At 53.6% G+C, this 19778-nt stretch overlaps 1 protein-coding gene across 4 annotated transcripts in view; it reads right to left on the reverse strand.

Annotated features, from left to right (window-relative positions):
- Positions 1–6408: 6408 nt before the first annotated feature.
- Positions 6409–19778, reverse strand: part of GOLGA3 (golgin A3) — a 45903-nt gene continuing 32533 nt past the window's right edge. For 3 of the 4 annotated variants that reach the window (XM_045534090.1, XM_045534089.1, XM_045534088.1), the window contains 10 exons: positions 17741–17960; positions 15507–15650; positions 14568–14765; positions 13643–13759; positions 11773–11912; positions 11062–11194; positions 10735–10857; positions 9804–9968; positions 8849–9012; positions 6409–8181 (listed from right to left, as the gene is read on the reverse strand). In XM_045534090.1, the coding sequence (XP_045390046.1) occupies positions 7977–8181; positions 8849–9012; positions 9804–9968; positions 10735–10857; positions 11062–11194; positions 11773–11912; positions 13643–13759; positions 14568–14765; positions 15507–15650; positions 17741–17960 (1609 nt within the window). In that variant the 3' untranslated portion in view covers positions 6409–7976. Of the gene's footprint in view, positions 8182–8848; positions 9013–9803; positions 9969–10734; positions 10858–11061; positions 11195–11772; positions 11913–13642; positions 13760–14567; positions 14766–15506; positions 15651–17736; positions 17961–19778 lie in introns of those variants that run through there. The other variant, XM_045534092.1, reaches the window with a different exon arrangement.

The raw sequence follows: 19778 nt of genomic DNA on the forward strand, positions 1-19778 counted from the left end.
ACTGGGACCCCGGACGCCCGGCGTTTGCGTGTCGTCCTCACCGTCGTACTTGCCGGCGGCCACGACTCTAAACGGCTTCTCGCCGGTCAGAGCGCAGCAGCCCGGCCGCGCCGTGCGCTGGGGAGAATTGCCGCCTCCTCTAACCGTGCCCCTGACTGTGTCTGCCCGGCCGGATCCGTGTATTCCTGGTCCGAGTTAATTCTTACCTGCTCACCACCCTGTTCCTGAGGAACCGAGGAGGTGCGGTGCCGTCCTTGGTGCCCTGCGATTCCTCCCGCAGGAGATGCGTGCACAGGACGGAGAGCAGCGCAGGTCGCCTGGGGGTGGCCCAGGGGGTGACTGCAAAGTCGCCCAGGGAATGTCGGGGTGTGATGACAGTGTTCTGTATCCTCATTGTGGGGTCACACGATTGCAGATGCTTGTCGAAACGCTCAGGTACAATAAAAGGTGAATCTTACTGTATGTACTTTATATCTTAATTTTTTAATTAAAAAAGACCTAAAAATATAATTGATGTCCTTGATTTAAAAAAGTCAATTTTGCCTTGGCTTTGTTGGTGAAACAATGAAAACAAAAAAAAAAAAATCATTAATCCAGGCCAGGTGGCATGGGCCTATAGTCCCAGCAACTGGGGAGGTTGAGGTAGGAGAACTGCATGAGCCCAGGCCTTGGGGGCTGCAGGGAGCTGTGATCACACCGCTGCACTCCAGCCTGGGCGACAGAGCGAGACCCTGTCTCTAAGGAAAAAAAAAAAATCATGGTACTAACGGTAGGTTGGGTCAGTAAATTTGAAGATGAGTGAAATGCAAATTAAAACACCAATGAAATACCCACCAGAGGGGCTAAAATTAAAAGAATGACAATATCAAATTTTGGTGAGGATGTGGAACAATTTTGGAATTCTCATACATTGCTGGTGAGAGTGTAAAATGAGTTAACCATTTTGGAAAATAGTAAGGTACTTTCTTATAAAGTTAAATGTACTCATGGTCTGGATGTTTGTATCCCTCCAAAATTCATACGCTGGCATCCTAGCCCCGCGGGTGATGACAGAGATAGGATGCGGGTGCTGTGGGAGGTGATGAGGCAGAGCCTTCGTGGATGCCATCAGTGCCCTTTTGAAAGACGCGGGAGAGAAACCCCTTGCCTCTTACGTCACATAAGGACACAGCAAGAAGGTGCCATCTAAGAACTAGAAGTGGGTCCTCATCAGCCACTGAACCTGCAGGTGCCTGATCTGGGTCTTCTTGGCCTCAGAACTGTGAGAAATTTGTTTTACAAGCTGCCCAGTGTGTGGTGTTTTGTTAGAGCAGCCTGAAACTGCAGCAACCTCCTGATGCCAGGTAGTGTTTGCCAAGAGGAATAAAAATGGCAGGCCACAGAGTTTGTTCACCAATGTTCATAGCAGCATGATGTGTAACATTGTAGCCCCAAACTGGGAACACCCCAAAGTACATCAACAGGTGGATGGATAAATTGTGAAACTGTCATAAGATGGTATGCTGTCACGTGATTATACACTATTCCGCAACAAGGGTGAATCTCAAAAAAGTGCTCAGCAAAAGAAGCCAAACACAAAAGTGTGCACACTGCACATTTCCATTTACGTGAGTCTCGAGAACAGGCAAAGTTGCAGCAATTGCCTCTCCCAGGGTGTGGTCAGCTGGGAAGGGCAGGAGGGAACTTTCTTGGTCCCTGTATCTTGTTTTGGTTGATAATAAAACGAGCACACATTTGTCAAAACTCACCAAACTGTGGCTGTGAGAATCATAAATGGGAAAAAATGCATCAAACTGCGTACTTAAAATCGTATCTTTTTGTACTATAAATTATGCCTACATGTAAACGAATAAAGAGTGTCTTTTTAGAATGAAACCTTGTGGTTGTTATTTCTAATTACTAAGTACTGTGAGAACAGACCTGTCCTCAGCCCCTCCGCAATTCTGACCTTCTTAGGAGTTTGTGCTACTGTGTGAGAGCTCAGGCTCTGGGCCAGACCACCTGGGGCGGCATCCTGTCTGCCCTGCCTTCCGGAGACTTGGATGAATTGCTAAGTTTCCCTGTGCTGCAGTTTTCTCCATGAGGTGACGCCGAGGTCAGATGCCACTAGAGGCACGGAGGCCTGGACATAAACAACCCCGGCTGTTCAGTAACCTGTCGTGAACCAAGAAGAGTTAAGCTGCATCTCCAATAATCTTTCACAGCTCTAGGATTTACACTTTATAAGGCAAATTAGTTTTTTATTTTATTTTTTGTTTTTAGAGACAGGGTCTCACTCTGTTTCCCAGGCTGGTCCCAAATTCCTGGCCTCAAGTGATCCTCCTGCCTCGGCCTTGAGTAGCTGGGACTACGGGTGTGAGCCCCCATGCCTGGCTACAAGGCAAATTTAGCCATTTCAATTTAATCTTCACAACAGACAGAGATAGGTAGAGCAAAGTGATATTATCCCACTTAACACACGAGAAAACAGGCCCAGGAATAAGCCCTAGATCAGCAGGGAGCAGCTAATAAATTTTTTCCATCTATTAATATTTTCAATGTTAATTGGATTTATTTAAAAGGATATATGTCCATTAAAACTGTTACCAAGAAACGTTTCACACCTGTGGAAATCCAGCCACGTCTGTTGCATACAGTAGGGTCTAGTCAGGAAAACAGCCCAGGCTGGGGGATGCGGCAGAGGAAACATGGAGACGGCCACAGCCGGACACCAAGACCCTCGGGTGGAGCCTGGGTGGGAGCCTGTGGCTCCACGATGACACACCAGCTGCTGCAGGAAACCAGGGCCTGGGGGGCACAGGCAGAGGGGCTGCCCCACGCAGGGCAGTCGAAGGAAGGGGTGTGGGCTGGACGTGGGGCTCTCACCTGTCATCCCAGCACTTCAGGAGGTGGGAGGATGGCTTGAGCCCAGGAGTTTGAGACCAGGCTGGGCAACCTAGCAAGACCTTCTCTCAACAAAAATAAAAAAAGTTAGGCAGGCATGGTAGTGCCTCCCTGGTGGTGTGCCCAGAACGCCACTCCGTCCCTGACACTGCCTTTGTGGAGGGACGTTCCCACCCCGTGCATCACTGCGAGGTGTGTGAGTCCCCGGCTGCGGCAGGCTCCCACCCATACCCACACGTTCAGTCCTCGCAGCCCGCGGAGGCCCCGTCATTGGCCCTCGCTGCAGCTGGAGGCTGCGTGGAAACGTGGACCTGCCAGCAAGAGGTGGAGCCAGGCTCGCGCCTAGGCCGTCCCGGGCTGTGGGCATGGGAAGGTGCTTAGTGACACCCCACACACAAACAGGGACAGAGGGCATCGCAAATAACGGCAGAGGTGGCTTGGCAACGCAGTTTAATATTGCCCACTGTTTCCAGGAAAAAGGCCTTTGTCCAAGTACACTTTTTTATCAGAATCTGCAATGTTCCTTGTCAAATGAAAGCGTGCGTGAAGGCCAGCAGAGGAATCCAATAAATGCTTCTGACTTTCAAAGTCACTGACTGCTCAGAATTCCTTCTCATCAAGGAAAGGCTTGGGGACTCTTCTAACAAATCTTACGTCTATCCATCAAGCTGGAAAGCAGGGGTGTAAAAGACCCCATTTTACATATCCCCCATAATCTGCTTCCTACCACTGCATGAGGTATCAGGCTTCTGAGTGACCCGGTGATTTTTAAATACTGAGCCTCCCACCAGGGATAAGTCCTTGGTCCTACACTCACCCCAAACTCCTGAGGGTACCTGTGCCACTCACGGCCAGGAAACAGCTACCCGTACATCTGTGCCAAAGCTGCTTCGTGACACCCACTAACAGCTTTGTAAGAGGATGCAGGATGGAGCGTCTGTTTGACAAAGCAGATACAGTTTAAAGGTAAATCTGTCAACCAGCTTGTTGCCTGCAAACGTTCAGCAACTTTACGTACAAAAGGAAAAAGTTCTCATACATATAAGCCTCTTTAATGGTCACTGTAGACAAGAAAGTATCGCATCCTCCGTACTTCACCACAAAATGCGGTGGCAGGCAGTTTTCACTTACATCTGCACAGGACTGAACGGCCCGACCCCCGGGCATGGAAGCAAGTCACGTGGGGACGTGCGAAAAGGCGTGAATCCCAGCACGGAGTTCAGTCCTGCGGCCACTTCTCTCCTCTTCTGTGCTCTTCCAGCCACGCTGGCCCTGGCAACATTTAACTGAAAACTCTACGCCTGGCAACTCTTACTGACCAAAACCAGAGTACACAGGGTGTCACACGGTGGAGATCTGGGAGTTACAGCCCCACCGTATCCATGACGACCCGCGGAGGGGGGGCTCGGCTGTAACACTTGGGAACGGAGCCGCAGCCTGAAGAACAGCCACCGTCCCGTTCCGTCGGTTACCCCTGTAGACTCACCCTCCTTTTCCATTCCTTGCAAAGGCAAACAAGTGAGTGTGGGCTCAGAAGGGAAGGGCATGGGTAGCTCCTACTCTGCTGTGGTCAAAGGCAACACGAAGTCAGGTATCACATCCTGTCTGAAACTTGGGCAGAACAGTAAAATTATCTTGTAAAACAGAGTGCGTAATAACATGAAATTAAAAAGTGACTCCCAAATATGACAAAATATAAATATTAAAATGAAGCCCCCCATGAAATATGAAAATCTTTACAAAAAATAGTTTATTGCACAAAATTTAAAGAATTCTCAAGCACACTTAAATTTATAAAAAAATCAACATGCTTTTTAAAGTTACAATTTGTTATACATGGTGACACCTTTCCTCTGAACAGCCACAACTTGAGGATTCTTTTGTGAGGAAATTTTTAACAGGAATGAATAACTTAAAACCACTGCATTTTCTAGACCCTCTAAAACACTTCCCTCAAGGATCCTGCTGTAACCTGAGACCACCGTATAATGAGAATCTCCTCGAACTCTGAATCAATGAGCCGGTCAGAGGAAGGCTCACATCACAGCCTCATGCCCATCACCCGGCATCCCCGACAGGAAGGCTCCGGGGCATTTATCTTCCACTCCTAGAATGTGAAGTGGATGCTGGTCCCTTTCACTCCTAGAATCTTTACACATGACATTTAAATTTTGTCAAAAAAAATACTCATGGAAGTAGGAATATCCCTCATGGAGACTCTGCAGGCCCACGGCCGGGACAGGATCCTGGACCAAAAAAGTCAGTTCCACACCGAGGCTGAGCTTGACGCAGGCCTCCTGCACCGCGGCCACCCCAGCGGGCACTGCCCCCGGAGCCAGGCCCGGGACAGTCAGACCCGTGTTCTACAGAAACACTGCCCGGTACACACGCCAAAGACCAGAACCAAGGCACATAAATGGATGAGATCCGTGGCTTCTGTCTGACATGCACCATGGAAAAAAAATCAATGGAAACCACACTGCAGTAAGTTTCTTTGGAACACAAGAAAAATGGGTAATGACATCACAAAGTGCCCAGGCCAACGTTCCCTGCGACGGGACACGACATACAGCCTGGGGCTGACCAACACGCACAGACACAGTGCGACGGTGACCCTGTTTCATCAAGTCACACTCCAGACTTGGCTGCTGTTTTCCATGAGGATATTCCAAAATTCCCCTTTCTGCCCACAAGAACAACAATAATTCAAACTTCACTCTCTGAAGAATCTAGCTCCGGGAGGTAGAAGAGCCAGGAGGGGCCCTTGGAGACAAAAAAGCAGGCAATTTAGAAACCAGCTTCCTCTTTAAGGTGACTTCTGAAGGAGGCCCAACGGCAGTGGCAGCGAGAACACGCGAGGCCTCAGGCCCAGAGCCACAGGCCGTGCGTGAAAATGCAAGGAGCAAACACGAGACCCGCCCCGTAGGTGGCAAAGACAGGCCAGGCCCTTCCAGACCAGAAGAGGGTCCCAGTGACAACTGGCTGAGGGTGGCACAGAACACCAAGAGAGGTGCGGACTCTGAGGGTGTGCACACGCACACTCTTATGCACACGCACACGTGCACACGCACACACACACACTCTCATGCATACGCGCACACGCACACACTCTTATGCACACATACATGTGCATGCACACACACACATGAGCACACGCACATGTGCACACACATACACTCTTATGCACACATACATGTGCACACACACTCTTATGCACACATACATGTGCACACACACACGCACGAGCACACACACATGTGCACACGCATACACTCTTATGCACATGTACACACACGAGCACACACGCAGGACAGCTAAACAAAGGGGCAAAGGCATGAGGAACAGAGATCTGGTTTCACTTGATAAATACATTCAGAATCAGTTTATCCTAAGAGAAAAAAACCACACCGTGAACGGGACTCACTGGAGGACCATCTATACGCAAGGAGAAATCAGCTCTGCCACACAACGAGCGTTATCTCTTGGTTTTAAAATTAAAACAAAGGATAAGACAGCCAAAATAAATAAGAACGTAAGTTACCATTTTTTTTCTAATGGTACAAAAACAATTTAGTCAGAAGAGATCTCCAACTTAAAAAGCAAGATATATTTATAGTGAAGTTTTCAAGTATTATTTCAAAATTAACCCTGTACAAATGATACATGTGTTTTAAAAGTTCAAATACTTGCTAGGGAATATTTTTTAGACCCGAAACATCTTTGTGGTTGACGCCACCTCAGCCTCATCGACTGACTTCCCAACGGTCTATCACGAGAGAACACAAACTGCTTCTCCGCAGGACAGCCAGCCACCGGGGACACGAGCTCACCTGCACTGGCCAGCGACACCCAGGGAGGGGCCAGGTGGACCCAGTCTCTCTCTCTCTCTTCTGACCCAGGCCAACAGATATTATTTTAGGTTTTCTTAGCAAACTACGGGAAACTTACAGGCCTCAGCCCTCCCAGGGCGTTTCAGGTGAGAAACGTGAACGTCACGCACTCAGGGCTGACTTTAAACTCAGCGCCTGTGTCTGAGGCATCCCAGGAGGGCACAGCCACCTGTCTCGTGGTGCCAGCCTCTGTGCTCGAGTGACGCCAGTGTGACCACGGAGGATCTGGGATTTCTCTTGGTGACTACACCAACAGAGGCTTCTTGCAGGCCCTGGGGAAGATTCCTCCCTTGGGGCAGAGAAGCGTGAGCCCTGAGAAAGGCTTGTGACTGCCCCTTGTCTACAAAGGTTCAGGCTCCGACGGAAACCTCAAGAGCCCCTGCGGCAGCCCCGGCCCCTCTCACCTTCCTCCCCGACTCTGGCTGTCCCTGCGCCCCCCACGCACCAGGCCACTCGAGGCGGCCCTGGCGTCCTGAGCCCCCTGGCGGACATCAGGTCTGCCCGGGGGGGACCGGCCCCTGCCCAGTGTCTGACAGGAAGAGACCAGGCCGGAAGGAAAGACCCTCAGAAATAAAGTGAAACTAAACAAAGAACCCTTTCTATGTAAGAGCATTTGGTTTCAGAACATAAATAATTGTATTTCTTAAAATAAAATTTTCTGACTGATATCCCTAAATCCTACATGTACATTATTTCAGGACAGCAAATTGTCAAAAGGCAATCAATGAAGACAGTCGTACTTCCTAAAGATTAGATTATGATTTTCAGTGTTTATATACAAATCCTACGGTGGATGGCTATTGAAAAAATTGCCAAAAAGCCAAAGGTGCAAATAAAATTCCGTTTCTGCAGGGAGGCACAGCCCCACTGGACGGAGCCGGGACGTGAGCTGTACCCCACAGGCCCCGCCCTGCGCTTTCCACCGGACCTGGCTGCCGTCACTCAAGACGCCGCCTGCTGCAAACGACCCTTCATACACAATCGAACCTTCCTCACCGAGCTCTGAACGAGGTGTCTAAGATTTGCTCACTTCATGGGAAAAGCTAACTGTGATATTCAAATGACTATTTCTCTAATCCATAGCTCTTGGTCTGTCATTTTACTCCTTATTAAAGCAAAAGCAAAACTTAAACAATCAAATAACATTGATAAAGGAGTATTCCTTTCCACAGTTACAAACACCTGGCAGTGAGGCTGTAGCAGTCACTGTCCCGGTCCTTCTTTGGAAGCCCTGCTCTGCCCGTGTTTCTGCGTGTCGCCCTGGGGGTTGGTGTGGTCCCCCAGGAGGGCAGGGCCCACGGTGGCTGGGTCCGAGAGGTGGCCCTCCGCCTGGGCCCAGGAGGGCAGGGACTCGGGCACGGTGAAGGTGTGCTCCTCCATCTGGCGCTGCAGGCTGTCCATCTCCTGCCTGCCAGACAGGAGGAGGCAAAGGAAGAAACCCCGGTCACACAAGGGCCACGCAGAACCTCTTACCCACGGGCTTATCCGTAACAAGCTTGGACCAAATGGCAGTTCGCTCCCTAACACTGGAGCTGGCTCCTAGTGCCCTCAGAGACCAGCAAGACCAGCTGAGGTTTCGCTCAACAGGGCTTGCAGTGTTCTCGGCATTTTTCTCTACACTGTGCTGAGGCCAACCGACAGGTGCCTCGGGCTTCTGCTCCCACCGGGAATGTGGGAAAGACGCAGAATTGGGGGCCCGACTCAGACTGGGTGGCTGTGGGGAAAAGCTGTCCCTGAGGCCAGTTTCACACGTGACTTCCACGTCACGGCCACACCCACGAGCATCAGCCTCTTCTGCCCCGAGCTAGGGGGCTCAGCCCACAGGCTGATGGGTCGCAGTGTCGGGTCTTCCAGCTCCGAAGGGCTCATCAGGGCAGTCCAACCGCAGGCAATCTGAGGGGGGTGTGTGTGTGTGCGTGTGCGTTGTGTGTGCACGCGCGTGTGTGTGAGTAACCCCTACCTAACACAGCCCTGCTCAGACTCTGCCAGGCCTCCGATGCTGGCAACGGGAGAGACCCCTCCAAGTTAAACACATCATTAACTCTTAAATACACGGAGCGCAGAGTGGGATGTACCTGAGCTGCTGGAGACAGCTGTTGAGGTTCCTGAGGGGCTCCTTGCTCACGGCGGGCGGGGGCCGCAGCAGCTCCTCCAGCAGCGCGGCTGGGACGGGGCAGTCGGGGATCTTGATGGGCGTGGCGGGGCCGGAAGGGCTGGCCTCGCCTCTCAGCTCCTTCCGCTGCGTTTAGAAGCACACCGTTAGCCGGCCCACCACCCTCCTGCCGCCAGTCTCCCCAGCAAAACCCCGGCAGTGGGCCTCCCCGGCTCAACGTGGGGCCTTGGGAAGGGGCCATCCCAGTCGCTGTTGCATCAGGAACTCAAAGGAGTTCACACAATTTTGGCTGGATAAATAACCTTATTTCGAATGCACATAACAAAGCACAAACAACCTAAGTTCTGGATCTTCAGGACGATGGAGCTTAATCCTAAACTAGGACCCTCAGAGAAGAGCTTTCCATAAGAGATCATGGCCGTCTTTGAATTTCCCTCTGACTCCCTTTTCTAGGACCTAAAACTCTTTCACAGATAGGCAAATGATGCTAAATAAACCTGAATCTGAGAGATTTCTTTGCACTTGCGTCCTGGAAAGTATCTCTGCAGACTGGGTGCAAAGAAACTGCCAGGTGTGCAGACTCTGGGCAGGACAATGACAGCAGCTCCAGAGCCCCTGATCCAAGCCCACCCAGCAACCGCCATGCCCAGCTCTGAAGACACAGCAAGGGCTGCTCCACCACAAAGTCTTCTCTCGTGTGGCTTATGAAGCGTATTATAGCAACATGGTATTTTAATTCAGGAAAAGCAGAAACACTCCTTTGGAAACGCCATAAAATAAAACAGCTTGGCCTATAGTCCAAGCAGATACTCCACTGCCATTTGCTCAGGGCTGACTGAACTTATCTGTTCATGTCTGAGCAACTGGAAACCTCCTGTCCACACAACCTACGGCAGCCGGGGGCCTGTGTCACGTACCGTCTTGGCTGCCCCGCGGCGGAGGTCCAGCTTCAGCTGCTGGTTTAGCTGCAGCACCGTCTTCATGTTGTTCTTCAGCTCTGACACTTTGGCTTGAAGCATAAATTTATCCTTCTGGGTCCTGGACAGATTTTCCTGCACAATCTCCAACTCAGACTTGATATTCTGGGAAAGTGAAGTCAGCTTTAAAAGCTAAAAGATCTTAAACACACCATGAAGATGCCAGTTGGCATGTCATGTCATCATGCTAAAGGGACTAAACACACAGCGCTGACTTTTATAGGATTTAGTAGATGACGTTTCCTCCTCAGCACCAGATGGTGAAGGCTGCAGTCACAGCCACATCCTCGACATTCCTACCCGAATCCCAGAGTCGCTGCCAAGGAACCTGCAATATCCCCGTGACTACATGTTGCAGTAACCCCCAAGAAGCTCCTGTTAGCCACTAGAAGCAGCCTAACCCTTCCTAAAAATACAGTTGAGGATCCCCACCCAGAACGTTTTGAGTGTCGTGCTGGTGCTCAAACAGTTCTGGATTTCAGATTCTTGTATGGGGGATGCTCAACCCGGATCATGAATCAATTCTCCTGTGACTCAAGCCACCCATTTACGATTACGTTCCTGATCCTTTCCTCATGTGGCCAAGAACTCTGTAGACCAAGCTCGTCGTAGAGGAGCTGGTCACAAACTGGCTGACTCCTCCCACGTGGCCCCCCGCGTACGGGACTGGCGGCACTGCGCCTGGCACGTTTCGCATCCCTCAGCCGAGGAGTTGAGCTGGCTGGGGATTCAGCCCTGCCCCTGCCAGCTGTGTGACTGGGACCAGTGACAGTGCCTTTGGAACCGTGTGCTGCGCGCCCGTCCTGAGGCGCTCCCTGGCTGGCATGCGGCCCCGGCCACCAACGCCCCGCGAGCCCTGCAGGACAGGCACCTGCAACATCTGCCGCGTCCCTTCCAGCTCCTTCCGACCCTGCTGCCCCGTCAAGTCCAGCTGCTGCTTCAACGACTGGATCTCTCTCTCCTTCTGATCCAGCTCCCACCTGAGATTTTCCACCTGAGGGGGGAAGTCACAGGACCAAAAGCATTTTAAAGTGGCTTTCTTGCACTGGAATTTGCTCTTACTGTATTTCTGCTTATCTTTTAATAACATAGTAAGGAAAAAAATAAATATTCCTCTCCCAGAAGACAGGGAATGCAGTAATCCAATCCAGCCCTGTGAGCCACGCTAACTAGGGACGTGAGGCGCCTGGCACATCACCTCTTGGCTCCCCATGGGCTGTCTGCTCAGCTGCTCGTCCAGCTGCTTCTGCAGGAGCTGCAGCTGCGTCCGGGCCTCGGCCAGCTCCACCTGGAACTGAGCTACTTCCTGGGAACGTTTCCCCTCCTGAAACCTAGCGTGAAAAGACAAGCGAGAGCGGAATCACCACGTGATGGAGGGACCTGCCCTCCCCCTGGAAATGCTGCCTGTGGAGCGTGTCCGTCCCGGTGAGACCCCTGTGCTGGGCCCATTCCCGGTGCTTTAGGATGCACCGTCTCGCCCTGTTGACACCGTCCACAGACGACAGCGAGTAGCTGCTGAGACCGTGCAGGGAGCGGAGGCCTCCAGAGCCACCAGGACCTCGCGCCTGGCTGGTGCCTGCGGGGGTCTGACTCGACGCTGCACCAGGGAGGAGTCTGTGACGACCCTCTCGGGGTCCCGGCCACGGCCCTGAGGTGCGTGCTCACGGCGGGGTGCCCTCTGGTTTGGGGGTATGAGCACGGGGCAGTGAGCGTGAGGCTCAGCTTCTGGAGACAGAAGTCGGGGGTATTCAACCCCTTTGACTTGCCTCTGAAATACCTGGCAGTCTGCTAGAATCTGCTAGAAAAGAGGCGACCCTGCCGTGCTGAGTCAGACAGAGGAGGAGCGATCCTGCCCACCACACCTGTGGCCGGCCAGGCTCCCGCCCGCCTCTGCAGGGCCTGCACTCACTGGAGGCTGTCGGCCTCCGCCTGCAGCGTCCGCACCAGCTGCTCCTTGGCCTGCAGCTCCTTCTTCACCTCACTCAGCTCCAGAGCGGCTGCTGTGAAGTGGCGGCGGCTAGAACCAGCTTCTGCCCTGGCAGCAGCCACCTAGGCGGAAGGAAGCCAGAGGATCAACACACACGGTGCCCTGCGTGATGCGTGCAGCTCTGTGATGGGCCGTGTGCGGAGGGGAAGCCCCTGCTGACCCCACCAGCATCCGAGCTAAGGGGCGGCGAGTACACGCTGGCTAAATACTAGGCTGCCAGCATCTGCTGAATGAACAAATCCATTCGAGATTTCTGGCCTGAATGGTTTGCATAGTCTTCTTCAAGTGTATCTGTGTTTCCAGTTAAACGTACCCGCAGCTCAAGCATCCTGAGAGGACGCTGCATTCACACCGACCACCCAGCTGGGATAAAGCTGTCGATTCTTACCATTCAAGATGTAACAAACCTCCTTTCTAGAATTTTACTGCTTTTTACAGTTAACAATAGATTCTCCCAAGGCTTCCAAGAAGACAAGCAACCTCTCAGAGGGTATAACCAAAAAAACAAAATTTTCCATTTTCCAGTAGTTTAGTTTTCTAGTTTAACTGCACTAGCCAGTATTTCATTTAAAAAGTTTAAGGCCAGGCGCAGTGGCTCACACCCGTAATCCCAACACTTTGGAAGGCCAAGGTGGGAGGATCACTTGAGCCCAGGAGTTCAAGACCAGCCTTAGCAACACAGCAAGACCTAACAATAAAAAAAGTTAGCCGGGTATGGCTCATGCCTGTAGTCCCAACTGGACTCAGGAGGCTGAGGCAGGAGGATGGCTTGAGCCCAGGAGGTCAAGGCTGCAGCGAGCTACAATCGCACCACTGTACTCCAGCCTGAGCAACAGAGCAAGACCCTGTCTCTAAAAAAAATAAAATATTCTTACCACATCTTCAAACTAACTGTATTTTAAAAGAAGTTTTACTGTCTCACCCAAAAAATCAAGAACTTTCTTTTTTTTTTATCTCCATTGCATTATCATACAGAAGTTTTTAAACGATGTGGCAAAAGCCAGGTCACAGGAACTAAAGCAGCTTTATTACTAGGCTGAAAACTTTGAACTGTGAAAGTCATTGTACGTTGCAAAGTAATTCAAATAGACTTTAAAGGAAAAGTGATGTGTCCTTTCTCGTCCTTCTCCAGAGACGATCACAGTATTTCTCGTGTTCCTCCGAGAAACTGTCCACGCACACACGAGCATCACGATACACGCGTGCACACACTGAGTGCACCCCACGCGGGCACGCACGGCAGCCGTGTCCTGAGCACCTGCTCCGTGCCAGGCACTGGGGACGCAACCTCCAGGCTAACGGAGGAGGAGGAGGGTCTGGGGGGCAGGGCCCTGGTGTGGAGACCCAGGGGGTCGGCGCAGGGCTCTCTGCCGAGTCGGCTGGCCCGACGCCTCGGCAAACACCTGAAGCCGGACGGGAGCAGCCGTGAACAGATGGCCCCTACTCAGAAGAGGATCCACACACCCATCCTCCTCATCCGTGTGTTTAACACAAACGGATCACACGCTGTTCTCGCTTGCTTTGCTCAGCGGGACTGCAGACGGGACGCCTCCTGCCAGCAACAGGTAAACACACAAACTCTCGCCCGTCCCAGGCCCTCAGAGCTGCCTCTCATTTCACCCGACAGCTCCTTCCACGGACGGGCCCAGGAGCTCTGCAACCCACCTTCCCTAGCGCCGGCAGTGATGCCTCCGTCTCTGTGAATTTCTGGAAGGGAAGCTCAAGCGCGAACGGCACCCGTGTGAGGCAGCAACTTTAACAGAAAGCGCAACGGCAGGGGGGCGGCACACACCTGCTCCGTGAGGCTGCTGACCTTCCCCTTCTCCTTCTCCAGCGAGGCCTGCAGCACCTGCACCAGCTGCTTCATCTGGCGATCCTCCTTCTCTTTGCGCTGCAAAACCGCCTGGACCTAGATGGCATCGCAGAAGGGTGAGTGAGGAGAGACATCGAATTCCAGCCCCCAGGGAGGCCAGGGCAGGGCGAGTGGCTTCTGCAGCCAGTGCCGGCGGGAGGTGCAGCAGGAGGGGGAACAAGGCAGCTCCCATCAAAGGAGGGCACAGTTAGAGAGGAGGAAACTCCATCTCTAAAGAACACTGTCCCCAAACCGGAACCTGCGGCTGCGCTACAATCACAGGGTCATGTTCCAGAACCTGGCTAGGAACCGAGAGACACACCTGACTCAGGGGCTCAGACTCGATGCCGCTGTGGCGAGGCGGCAATGCGGGGGGCGGGATGGGGGGCAGCCAGGTTCAAAACAAGAGAGTGTGGGGGCAGGGAAACTGTCTCAGGACGGGTTAATCCAGGGCTGGGGCTCCGCCTGGCCCTGGGCTACCGCTGACGCTCTCTCCCGGCAGAAAGGCTGCAGAAGCAGAGCAGGACCCCGGCCGGGGTCTGAAATCAGTCTGAGGCCTTCAGGTCAATGTCCCCTACAGATGACGCCCCTGCCTGGAATGGGAAGTCACCCCGCCTGCACCCAAAGCCAGGACCAACTCAGCACACTCGCTCCACCGTGAACACACAGGAGGGTTCTGGGTTTGTGCCTCACAGCTGGGGACTCAGGCTTCACCACACTCTGAGGCTCTGTCTCCTCATCTCTAGGGCGGGGAGGCTGCACTTCCCTAGAAGGTGGTCAGGAGGAATCGACCCAGATGACAGGACATCTGCAGTGCTGCCCGGCCCACCCAGCGCTGTCTGCTTCTGCTGACGCGTCCGAGTACCTGGAGGTTGAACTGGACCAGGTCTGCCTCCCTCTTGGCCAGAGCTCGCTCCAAGACACTGTTGTGCTCCCGTAGGGCCGAGTTGGACTGTCCAAGGCCCATAAGCTTCCCCTTCTCGTGCTCCAGCTTGAGGGCCAACTTCTTGTTCGACTCCTCTAAACACTTGATCCTCTTCCTGAAGCCTCTGGATTCCTGGAGCTGAAACACGGGAGCAACCGTGAACATGGAATTGCCACAACCCCGGGAACACACAAGCAGCGCTGGTACTAGCACGCAACCATGAGCAACAAACTGCCCTCACTTCATGGCCTGGGCCGCGTGGCCACGGGCAGTGGCTTCCCCGGCCCCCTCCTGCCTGTCCACTGCCAGCACCCTGCCCGCTCCTGACCCACGTGCGTCTGGGGACGGTTGTCCAGGGACCCAGCCCTGGCCCTGGTCAAGCCATTAGGAGGGGTGGGCACGGAGCTGAGGCCAGGACAGAGGTGAGTGAATGACTCACGCAGCCCACGGTGACTAAGAGCCCCTGGGGACTCTGCTGGGTGAGCCGGGGGCTGGTGGCCAGGGCTTGGCAAGGGCTCTGGGTGACAGTGCTGGGCTGTTGTCAGCAGAGCCCAAAGCAAGAACTATCTCTGAATCTGGGAGTTTTGAGAGTTCTTTCAAGATTTGAGCTGGATTTCTCACTTGCAGCCAGAGCATTGAGAGAAGGGTTCCACTGTGAATTCCAGGGACCACTCTATGCAGGGGCTGTGACTGCAAGTGTCCTCGCTGGAGGGCTGGGATCAGAGCCTGCTCCACCAAAGAGGGCGACAGCAGTGCCAGGCAGCCGTGCCGGGCACACGGTGAGGTGCTCTTGCTCTTCAGGGCCCACACTCATGGTGGCCTGCCCCGGAGCCCAGGGACCATCGGATCACTACGGCGACGGCAGGCGTCGGGCCTCACCTCGTCCTCCAGCTCCAGCACCTTCTCCCGGGACTCCTCCAGCTCCTGGCCGGTGGTCGCGATGACCTCCTGCAGCTCGCTCTCCAGCAGCTCCTTGCTGCGGCCGACGGCCTGCAGCTCCACCTCCAGGGCCCGGATCCTCTCCTAGCGGCGGGACAGACACAGTGCGTTTGGTCGTCGGGACAGGCCCTCGTCCCCCGGCCTCCCGTGGTGCCTACAGGTGCGAAGCTGTGGCCCCACACACACGGGACGCTGCTGTGCCAGCATCAGTATGAACCCATTCACACAACACTGCACTTTCTTTACAGGACTTGGATTGGCCAACACATCACGCACACACTAGTGACACACAAAGTAATATCAGGACAAACACAATAATCTTTTCAGTTACACGCTTTGAAAATACAGAAAAAAATCTGACCTGTAGATAAAGGCTATAGATCACCATTTAGGGCAAGTAAGCAGCACCTGGCACAGCATGACAAACACCACACATACACACATGTGCGTTCACACACATGTTCACATGTACGCACGTGTGCTCACACTCCACTCATGCTCACACACTTCCCCACGCAGACACACAGGCACATGTAAGCACACACATGCTCACAACCCATGCACGTGCTCACACGTAGGCACATGCAAACACACATGCTCACACATGGAGCCACACACTTGTACCACATGCACACACACATGCTTACACCCCACACACGCGCTCACACACACACTTGCTGCCTCAGTGGTGCCAGGCCCCATTCCAACCCTGTCCAAGTGCCCCTAACTCAACCATCTGATGAGGAGGTCCTACTGTTTCCCTCATCTTGTCCTGATCTTACTGAGGATCACAACTGAGCCATCTGCCAGAAGTCACCATCCCGTGACAGGTGAGGCCCGGATGGGGCCCAGACACTAGCTCCCAGGCCTGCTGTCTCTCAGCTGCTGGAGGCCCACGGAGACTCTGCTCCCAACACCCACCACTGACCAAGGGCAAAGCAACAGCTGAGACACACTTTCAGGTAGAAGGGAAAATGGCAGTTGACTAAATCCCCCCAGTGTTTTATAAAGTAACCAAGTGACAGGGAGAACCCCAGGTTATGATACAGTCACTTCCTACTAAACTCATAAGTGGATGAGAGACAAAAATAAACTGCACGTAAGAAACACTATGGGCCAGGCGCAGTGGCTCACACCTGTAATGCCAGCACTCTGGGAGGCCGAGGCGGGAGGATTGCTCAAGGTCAGGAGTTCCAGACCAGCCTGAGCAAGACTGAGATGCCATCTCTACTAAAAATAGAAAGAAATGATCTGGACAACGAAAAATACATAGGTAAAAATTAGCCGGGCTTGGTGGCGCATGCCTGTAGTCCTAGCTTCTCGGGAGGCTCAGGCGAGAGGGTCACTTGCGCCCAGGAGTTGGGGGCTGCAGTGAGTATGACGCCACCGCACTCCAGCCCAGGGTAACAGACCAAGACCCTGTCTCAAAAAAAAAAAACAACACTAAGATGTCAGTGTAATGACACGTAATAAATAAAATCCAAACAAACTCACTCAGGTAGAATCTTACACCTATTAGTAAAAGTGAAACAAAACGGAGGCCGCACCGTCCAGGCCGACCCAGCTCTCACAGGCCTGCACAGGGCCCTCCGCCAAGGGCCCTCGCTCTGCTCCAGCACGGCAGGCTCCGCTGCTCCTGGGACCCCAGCAGCCCCGCCCACACCCCGCGACCCGCCCCACAGGCCCCGCCCCACAGTCCACGCCCACGGCCCCGCCCCACAGTCCACAGTCCCGCCCCACAGTTCACGCCCACAGCCCCGCCCCACAGTCCACACCCACGGGCCCGCCCCACGGCCCCGCCCCACTCCAACTCTCAGCGGGCGCCCACGCGGCTCCCTCTGGGCTCGTCAACCCCTGAGCCGGGAGTGTGGCCAGAGCCGGCGCAGGTGGCCCAAGCACGCGTCTGTCTCTCAGCGAGTGGCGGTTTCTCTAAGCCAAGGGGGTCCCTCGATGGAAATGAGGTGACCCCCCGACTGCACAGGGTTGTGAGGGTCCCGTGAGGTGACACACAGTCATCACAGGTCCCTGGCACGCGTCGATACTGAGCAGTATTTTAGGGAAATGCTGCCTTTTGTCTGGACCCCCGTACAGGTTTTAGAAGGGAAACGTTTATAGCCCTTCCTTTCCCTACAGACAGGCTTCACGACTCTGGCGGGGGCGTGGTGTTTACCTACATGTAGAGCCAGGTCGCTGTCGCTGGCGCTGCTGCTCTGGGCTCTAAGCTGGCTCAGCTCCGCGTCCGCGGCCTCCTTGGCCGTGAGCGCCTCCCGCAGGCGGCGGCTGAGGATGCTCACGGCGTTCTCGTAGGCCTTGTGCTTGGTCTTCATCTCCTTCTCGGCGCTGGTCAGGTCCGAGCCCAGCTGCTTCACCTTCTGCTGCTGCTCCGTGATGGCCCTGGGGTGTCACCAAGGACAGCGAAGGAAGCTCGATTACCCTCTGGTGCTGCCGGCCCAGCGTCCTGGCATACAACATCCGGGGACAGGGACGTGCTTCAGGAGTGCAGCCCCAGGGCGGGCACAGGGGCTCAGACCCAGGCTCTGGAGGGGCCGCCTCAGCTGCACCCACCCCACCACCCTCCCCAGAGCCCGCCTGCCCCTCGGGGGAGGTGAGTCAGGTGAGCCTGTGCCTGTCTTGCTGTGGCAGCGTGAGGGACAGGGACAGCCCACGTCAGGCGTCCCGCAGAGCCAGGCTGAGGGTAAGCACAGGTGTCTGCACCTGCACATACACAGGCATCTGCACGTGTGTGTACCTGTGCATACATGTATGCAGGCATCTGCACGTGTGTACCTGTGCATACATGTACACAGGCATCTGCACATGTGTGTACCTGTGCATACATGTACGCGGGCATCTGCACATGTGTGTACCTGTGCATACATGTACGCAGGCATCTGCACATGTGTACCTGTGCATACATGTACGCAGGCATCTGCACGTGTGTGTACCTGTGCATACATGTACACAGGCATCTGCACGTGTGTGTACCTGTGCATACATGTACGCAGGCATCTGCACGTGTGTGTACCTGTGCATACATGTACACAGGCATCTGCACGTGTGTGTACCTGTGCATACATGTACACAGGCATCTGCACGTGTGTACCTGTGCATACATGTACGCAGGCATCTGCACGTGTGTACGTGTGCATACATGTACGCAGGCATCTGCACGTGTGTGTACCTGTGCACACATGTATGCAGGCATCTGCACGTGTGTGTACCTGTGCATACATGTACGCGGGCATCTGCACATGTGTGTACCTGTGCATACATGTACGCAGGCATCTGCACATGTGTACCTGTGCATACATGTACGCAGGCATCTGCACGTGTGTGTACCTGTGCATACATGTACACAGGCATCTGCACGTGTGTGTACCTGTGCATACATGTACGCAGGCATCTGCACGTGTGTGTACCTGTGCATACATGTACACAGGCATCTGCACGTGTGTGTACCTGTGCATACATGTACACAGGCATCTGCACGTGTGTACCTGTGCATACATGTACGCAGGCATCTGCACGTGTGTACGTGTGCATACATGTACGCAGGCATCTGCACGTGTGTGTACCTGTGCACACATGTATGCAGGCATCTGCACGTGTGTGTACCTGTGCATACATGTATGCAGGCATCTGCACATGTGTGTACCTGTGCATACATGTACACAGGCATCTGCACATGTGTGTACCTGTGCATACATGTACACAGGCATCTGCACATGTGTGTACCTGTGCATACATGTACGCAAGCATCTGCACATGTATATATCCCCACATACACGTACCCAGGTGTCTGCACGTTTATGTACCTGCACACACATGTACACAGGTGTATGCGGGTTAGGTCTGTGTGCTCACGTTTGTGTATGTAAAGGGTATGAGGATGAATATCAAAGTGTAGTCCCTGCTGAGGGGGGTGGGTTTGGGGAGGGGGTTGCCACAAGTGTGTGGCACAAAAAGTCAAATGCACAAAAACAAAAGGGCAGCTTCTGTTACAGGATGCTTTAGCGAATCAATAATCTGGGTTATTTCACAGAAGGAGCAACTGCCAAATCACAGTGGAACTTTACATTTCGTTTTTATAATTAAGAGACCAAGTCTCGCTCTGTCACCCAGACTGGAGTGCAGTGGTGCAACAGCAGCTCACTGCAGCCTCCAACTCCTGGCCTCAAGCGATCCTCCTGCTTCAGCCTCCCCAGTAGCTGG

Source organism: Lemur catta, chromosome 21, assembly GCF_020740605.2.
Source record: "Lemur catta isolate mLemCat1 chromosome 21, mLemCat1.pri, whole genome shotgun sequence".
NCBI classification, from domain to species: Eukaryota; Metazoa; Chordata; class Mammalia; order Primates; family Lemuridae; genus Lemur; species Lemur catta.